The sequence below is a fragment of the Lactuca virosa genome, chromosome 4, assembly GCF_052849685.1.
Source record: "Lactuca virosa cultivar CGN04683 chromosome 4, Lactuca_virosa_CGN04683_v6, whole genome shotgun sequence".
In the NCBI taxonomy this organism is placed as follows: domain Eukaryota; kingdom Viridiplantae; phylum Streptophyta; class Magnoliopsida; order Asterales; family Asteraceae; genus Lactuca; species Lactuca virosa.
This window is the reverse complement of record NC_136429.1, coordinates 91,798,557-91,806,840: the sequence shown is the minus strand read 5'-3', so window position 1 is coordinate 91,806,840 and position 8,284 is coordinate 91,798,557. Positions and strand designations below refer to the sequence as shown.

General features: G+C 38.4%; 1 protein-coding gene across 1 annotated transcript; it reads left to right on the top strand.

Moving 5' to 3' along the window:
• The first annotated feature begins 1,299 nt into the window (after positions 1-1,299).
• On the top strand, positions 1,300-4,605 carry LOC145104773 (uncharacterized). Its single transcript, XM_079041960.1, has 3 exons — positions 1,300-1,380; positions 3,450-4,107; positions 4,236-4,605. The coding sequence occupies exons 1-3, from the start codon at positions 1,300-1,302 to the stop codon at positions 4,268-4,270; spliced, it is 774 nt and encodes a 257-aa protein (XP_078898086.1). The 3' UTR covers positions 4,271-4,605.
• The last annotated feature ends 3,679 nt before the right edge of the window (positions 4,606-8,284 follow it).

Sequence of the window (8,284 nt, the reverse complement as noted above, 5' to 3'; positions counted from 1 at the left end):
GTCAGGTACAACTCGATGGGACTCTCTGCAAACGCAATGGCATCAACAACTACACAAAGACCTACACCTCCACTAGTTATACTGAATTGGACCGCAACGGGGTTTACGACCGTAAACGGGGTTTACGGTCGTAAACATGTTTACGGCCGTAAACTCTGTTTACGGTCGTAAACACACTTACTGATCTAAAACATATAAACAACTCAATAATTGTGTTACAGACTCTTACGGAACAAAATACAATGAAAGCCTAGACCAAACCATTTACTGGACCCTTCAATCTCCCCCTTGGTTTGGTGTTAGCTTGGATTCAGCTCTTGTCGACCACCAGTACATCGGACTTTCCCATCGCTCCGTTCCACATTTCCTTCTCTATAATTTCAGCCTCCATCGAAGTGTATTCTTTTGCAGCAGGCTCAAAAAGATCTTCAGCCACCTTGATCTGATGAATCGAGAGTTGATGAATGTCCCACTTGCCGAATTGAAGCAAATCCCTCTTGTCATATAGGCGGATACAGTCATCTTTGAGCTTGATGACAGCAGCATCTGTGGATTCATCATACACCCAATATAGCATGGATGTGAGAGATCCATCAGGATAACTTTGAAGAATGGGAACTTGCTTCACTTGAGCTGTAGCGGGCCACATCACTGATCTTAGTGGCTGACTTGTCTTGGGATCAATTACGTCAGAGTAAACCTTGATTATTGACTCAGCAGTCTTCATCGAAGGAAAGCCCTTAGCAACTTGATCTTCCAAAAATGATTTGAACTGACCCGCCCTAGGATTTTTTGATGGGTTTGAGAAGGGAGCTTTAGATAGCTCCGTAAGATCAATTCTTGTAAAGGAACTAAAATCGTGAGCATCCTTGTATAGCTCAGTTTTGCCGCTCTTTCTCCTTACTATAAACATATTCATCGTATCATGGAATCCCCACAAGATGATTCCTGATCGATCACCATAGACGTCTCTGAAGCGATGTTCGCCCAGATCCGTAATGGTGATCTTTTGTTGATCCCAGGGGGCATTATGTTCTGAGCTCCTTTTAAATAGAAGTTGACCCTTTTCAGCTGACTGGGCCAACTTCACGCATTTCAACTTCATTATACTCGGAGCTTGAGCCGGTTCCTTTTCAAAGCGATTCACAACGGTGGTGGTCCTGGTAGATTGTGGAGCTATGGGAGCATCTTGGTTGGGAAGATAGATCTGCGGCTCGTCAACGGATGACTTGAATTCATCCCAAATTTATCTTCCAGCTTCTTCTTCAAATCGTAGTAGCTGGCGGTCAGTAGGCCAAAATGTGTCTGAAGATCCGTAATCTGTTTTGTCTTCAGAGCTTTGTCTTCGGTAAGCTCAGCCACTTGAATATTGAGCTTTATGTTCTCAGTTTGAAGGTCTGCGACCTTGATATCAAGCTCAATATTTCTCTGATCCAACTCTTGGTCTAGGCTTTCATTGTATTTTGTTCCGTAAGAGTCTGTAACACAGTTATTGAGTTGTTTATATGTTTTAGATCAGTAAGTGTGTTTACGACCGTAAGCAGAGTTTATGGGCGTAAACATGTTTACGACCGTAAACCCTGTTTACGGTCGTAAACCCCGTTTGCGGTCCAATTCAGTATAAATAGTGGAGGTGTAGGTCTTTGTGTAGTTGTTGATGCCATTGCGTTTACAGAGAGTCCCATCGAGTTGTACCTGACTTTTTTCTGAATATAAACGTGTGCAAGCTCGATTTCTTTTCATCTTATTCTTCTATTCATGATTGTTTGTTGCTGGAGTACTGGTAAAGATCCTTATTACGACCTTACAATTGGTATCAGAGCAAGGATTGTATCAGTCAATTTTGTCAGATCTGGAGCTTATTTTATCTTATTTTCGAAATATTTTTACGTTTTTGGATAGATCTCTGAAAATTAAGGGGGGTTTTTTCTTTGTATTTTTCATAAAAACGAGTTTTTGATCGAGTTTTGAAGCAAAAAATGGTAAAAAACGTCGTTTTTTCGCGAATCTGTTGAAGGTTTACGGCCTTTGAAGGGTTTACGGCCGGAGTTTACGGCCGGAAACAGTTTACAGTCGGCGGCGGCGGCGTTTACGGCTAGGGTTCCGCCGGAGTTTACGGTCGCCAGACGATTGCGGCCAGCGGCTTACGGCTTGGTGGATCGCGGCTTGGAGGACGGCTCGGCAGCATCAATTGATTACTGGCGCGCTTCAATAAAAAGGGGTGAATTTTGGAGGTGCCGAGGATCGAACCCGAGAGAGACCTCTAGTTCATAAACTCAGCGTGTTAGCCAACTCAACTACCTGATTCCTTGTTTCATTCCTGCGAAATTTAATTCAAATGACGTCTTTCTCGGTTCCAACTTTCGAAATTTGACACTTTTAACCCAAAAACTCAATTTCTTTTAGTTTTAAATTCTTTTTCATCCAAAATATAAATAATAATAATAATAATAATAATAATATAAAAAAAATAGTTTTTAATTTTTGACTTTTATTTTCGACTTTTGTTTTTAAAAATTTTGACTTTGTCTTTCAAGTATGACCTTTGACTTTAAACTTTGACCTTTTTCGTTTAATTTTTAAGTTTTCAAATTTAGCTTTTCGGTTTGACTTTTAAGTTTGACTTTTTAAGTTTGACTTTTAAGCTTGACTCTTTAAATTTGGCTTTTGAGGTCTACGAAGACATGAAAGAGAATCAGGATATGTTAAGACAAAAATTCAACATATTCGATTATATCCCTGGAGAAACCCTGGAAGCTCAGTTGCAGCGATTTACCACAGTCACTACTGAGATGAATATAGCTGGGATCTTCTTGACCAAATCTGAGATAAACAAAAAGATGTTGAATTCAATTCCGAAATCATGGGATAAGAACGTGGCTATCATCAAGAAGACAAAAGATCTCAATCGTCTTAGTCTTGTTGATATAATTGAAGAACTTGACGCTTTGAATTGTCGAAAAACAATGAGTTCCGCAAACCTTCCGGTCAATGAAGTTTCATGTTCTCAATCATGTGAACTTTCATGTACACTATCTAGTGAAGACACGATTAAACTTCTTCGTGAACATAATGATTTATTAAAAAGAGAAGTTGAGGACCTGAGATATGAAGATTATCAACTCAGGAAAGGACAGAAACCCCTAAAGGCCCAGTTAGAAACAAAAATAAAGGACTTTAGGAAGCTTCAGGAAGAATTCAGCAACAAGTGTGAAAATTATGACTATATTAAGAGACAACTTGATGTTGTAACCGAAGAACTTGACGCCTTGAAAATTAAGTGTGGAAAAACAGATGTTAGTTTCAAAAATTATACTGCGTCAAGTAAGACAGTCGAGTCCTTATTTGAAACCCAATTAAAATTCAAAGATAATCAAAACAAGGGTCTAGGGTATGATAGTGTTCCTCCACCTTTCAATCATAACTACACATACATTCCTTCGACACAGGAAGAAATTGACAGGGAGGCACATCTTCAATATGGAAAACCAGCTGGATTTGTGTCAGGAGGTATTCAGGTTGAAAATACTAATGTTTCTACTTCATGTGCAGGTAAAGTAGCAGAAGATGAGAACAAGGAGAACACTACTGAACAAACCAATGACTCCTTGAACTCAGAATCTGTTGCTTCGAATTCTGTTACTCCTAACAAACCTGTCGTTGAGAAATACAAGCCTCCAATTCCAGCGCAACAGAGTGCTTGTTGCAAGTGTGCATGTGGGATCAACAAGAAACGAGGCAAGGACACGCCACCAGGGGCAGGAAGAAACAATTTCCCGGTGAAGAAAAAGGCTTGCTTTCACTGTGGAACACCTGGACACATTGCCAGACATTGTCCAAATCGCGCATACGTTCCCTACTATGCACAAGGGTGGCAGAACGCGCCAAGAGGGAGATACTTCAAAAGAAACCCTTCCAGGTCACGTTCAGACCATGGTGACTGGAACGCGCAGAAGGCCAAGAATCAAACTCCAAAGGACAAGAATCAAAATCCCAAAGTCAAGAAGGGAATGTCGGCCAAGAAGCCCAATCCAAGAGATGCTCCAGTGAAACAAAGACCGATTAGGTCAAAGTCATCTCAACGGCCGACATCAAGATCAAAAGCAAGTACTGAGCCACCCATCAGATCGAAAAAGAAATGGGTTAAACCCAACTACAAATGGGTTCCAAAGGCTCACTCTCCCAAATCTTCTAACGATTCTAATATTTCTATATCTTATGTTTGTGATAAACAGGATATGTCATGGGAGAGAGTACCGTGCAAGGATGAAAAAGGTCAACCTAGTTTCAAAATGGACTGGGTTCCAAAGACCAACTGATCCCGCTCTGTGTCGGAGCAGCTATGGAGGCTTTTCATCATACTTCGGTTTGTTGGTAGTGGCTGTTCCAGGCACATGATAGAGGACATCTCTCAACTGTACAACATTCATAACTTTGTTTGGGAGTATGTGTCCTTTGCGGGAAAGGAGGAAAGGAAGAGATCACAAATGGGGTTAGTGCTTAATGACATGAAGAATTTTCGGATCTGTTCTGAGATTATGCGTGCTGTTCTCAGACCTTCTGGATGCAAATTCAATCGGTGAATTATGGTTTGAATTTTCTTCTCTATACTCCTGAGTTTTTCTTAAGCTGATTTGCTTTAAAGACTAATTTTTGTTTTATGATAGTTTAAATTTGCGCATTTACTTTCGTTTCTCTCCTATGCACAAATTTAGGGGGAGAAATAAAAACAAAACAAAAATTAGAAAATTTTAATTTAAAAAAAAAATCCAAAAACATTAGAAAATCAAAAAATCAAAAATATGGTGTTAATGAAATGTGCTTGAGGGAGATGTTTTGGGAAGTGATATAATCATGTGATAACAGGCAATCTGAATCTGTGTAAGGGACTGAATCTGAATTGTCTAGGCTCTGTGTTCGATGCGTTGGTAGGCACGAGAGATTAAAATGGACTTGACTAGGCATTAATGAACTTAAGGAATCTAGAGACTTGAAAAATCTTGACCTAGATAGATCCATTTAGCCTGACAATACGACGCTCAGATAGGTTGAGCAGGGAGATATACATGATAATCCACCGGTCACATTAAAGTAATCCGTATCTAGAACTGTGGTTTAACTCTTCCTCGATGTGCGGATTCTGTCCTTAATTCCGGTATTGATGGGGCGACTGGTGAATTCCGATACAGTAGGTCTGTAGAAAATTATTTTCTTGCTTTCCTTCTGTTAGTCATATGTTGCCTCCTCTGCGTGATTGAAATACATCCGACTTGGACTGTAACATATGCAACTTTATCTCTATGCATCTTCTATCTATGCAATTCTTTCTATCTGTTATCCATATATTGTCTCCTTTGCGTGACTTACAATCCGACCTGGTACAGAGTATATGCATCATTCTTCTTCTCAATCCCTCTAAAACTTCAGTTAGTCATATGTTTCACCCTCTGCGAGATTGGAAGAAATCCGACCTGGGTGTATGGCATATGCATTCTAAATCTGACTTCTCTCATAATAATTGTCTGCTCACCTAAAGTAAGGAGTACTTTGGAAGTTCCTGATTATTGGGGTATATCAGGAAGCGGGAAACACGTTCTAGTACATTTAAAATTGAACAATCACTAGGTTGTCTGTAGATCTCGCTGCTCAATTTAGGTGGACAACAATATGTTTGGTCGTCGTCAGCTGAATGGTCCTTAAGGAATTTTATCTAGGAACTTAGGATCACATTGTCTTGTCACTTATAGTATGTCCTAATTTTGTCACAATCTCTCGTGTTTAAGTGGACCACAATACCGGCGATTGACCAGATCTATTCATGAAGGGAGAGGTACTGATAAACGGATAAAGGTTGTCTAAAAACTTTGATCCCAAATCACTCTTAAAGTTAGATATCATTTTATTTTTGTTAAATTTGTTCATAGTTTTCTTCTAATTTAAATATTAGGGGAGAATTAAAAATTTTAAAAACCAAACAAAAATAATATATATATATATATATATATATATATAGTGTTATTTCTGTTTTATTTCTTTTTCAGAAAATATGAAAAATCCAAAAATATTGTGTGCTAAATTTTTCTTTTAGTTTTGTTTTGTCTTGAAAAGTGAATTCAGGTGAAGATGAAACTCATGGAAGTTTGTGTCGAAGATTTCTGAGCCAAGGCTTCATCCATGATCATAGATTATTCTTTCGACATTCAATCTTTCAACCCCAGAAGCAAGGTGAAGCTGAAATTGAAGAATATGTGACGGATTGCATTGAAGTCTCCTCAATCAGTCTGCTGCTATCTTGAACCTGCTGAAGTGATCCATAAGATTTGTTCTCTCTGATGTTCTCTCTGAAGATTATCAAGCTGAAAGCGCTATCTTTCAAGAATTAGTACATCAAGTCTCATCACCCGACGTGCGTTCAAAGTCAAATTCTGAAGAAAAGCCCAACTGCTCAAGATGAAGTCATTCATTGAAGATTCATCATGTTCATCTTGAAGCTGTGAAGAATTCGAAGATTAAAGCTGAAGCCAAAGCTCCCAATTAAGATTATCAAGAAAGCCAGCTACTTTTTAGGGGGAGCTTGTTGGGTCATTTAAGAAAAGAAAAGAAAGCTATAAACCAAGGGGGAGATTATTGGGTCAAAAATATGGTTTATACTTTGCTTTTCTAAGCATTTATTGTTTTTATTATTTGGGCAAAAAATAGTATAGGATTAATTGTAGCTTGGACCGAGCATTGGATTATTTGTATTTTGGGCTTGGCCTTAGGTCCATATATATATATATATATATATATATATATATATATATATATATATATATATATATATATATATATATATATATATAGGGTGAGGAGTGCATGTAGAGTGATGAACACTAGAGGAGCTTAAGTGTGTGTATTCTAAGGTGTTCTAGAGAGAGAAACTAGAGAGAAGAACAAGTGTGTGTTAGTGTGTGTGAATCTCATGTAAAGGATCATCATTCTATTCATTAATACATTGAGATTCATATTATTCTTCTTCTCACGCTCTTCTATTTGATCTGACATCATCCGTTTGATTGGGATTCCGCACCATCAAACGGATCTGATTGATACACAAACAGATTGGGGACTTACACATCTTCATCCATCTCTTTTCTGAACACCCAACGAGTGCTAAGGATAGGTTTTGCTTGAGGCTTAGGAACAAGAGTCCACACACGATGACGTTCAAATTCATTCAGCTCATCCTGCATAGCCTTGATCCATCCAGCTTCCTTCAGGGCAACAACGACATTCTTTGGTTCAATCATTGTGACAAAATTCACAAACATGCAAAAGTTGCTGTTGACTCTGCTACGAGTAAGAATCCTAGAATTTACATCTCCAATGATTTGAGATTTAGGATGATCTCAAAGAATTCTAGGATTATTACATTCATTTGAATTATTTGGAACAAAATCTTCTAGATTAGATGGCTCAGCTACTTTAGTGACAACAGCGGATCTTCAGAGATAAATTAGGAGCTAATGATTTGATCAACGTTGGGAATAATAAGCTCAGTAACATTTGGTAAGAACTCAGAATCAGGGACTGATGGACTGAAGGTAAGTTCATTTAGAATGGATGAAGGATGATCAATCATGTCATGAATGAATGAGTCTTCATGGAATGTAACATGAGCAGTTTCCTCAACAGTTTGTCTTAACAGATTGAACATCCTGAAAGCCTTGGACACACTACAGTAATCCAAAGACACTCCTTCATCAACTTTGGCTTCGAACTCAGATCGCTAATCTCTTTGATTCAAAATATACCAGACACATCCAAACACATGAAAGTAAGACATGTCCAGTTTCCTTCTCTTAAGTAGCTCATAGGCAGTCTTCACATGATGCTTAACAATGATGGAGCAGTTTTAGGTATACCACACTGTGTTGACACCTTCAGCACAAAACGATAGAGGAATACCAGCTTCAATGACCATAGTTCTTCCAACATCAATGAGAGTTATATTTCTTCTTTCAACATTGCCATTTTGTTGGGGAGTGCTAACAACTGAGAAGTTTTGAGAGATTTCTGAGATTGGGAAAAAGTCTTCTAGGGAGGAATTTCTAAATTTAGTTCCACGATCACTACGTAATTGTCTGGCTTTGTGATCATAAAGAATTTCCCATTTCTTAATGAGTGCAATGATTTCATCAGCAACATGGCTATTCCTCCTTAAAAAGACTACCCATGTAAATCTTGAAAATTCATCCACAATAACGAGAGTATACTTCTTCCCAACCCTTGACTTAATCGGGAC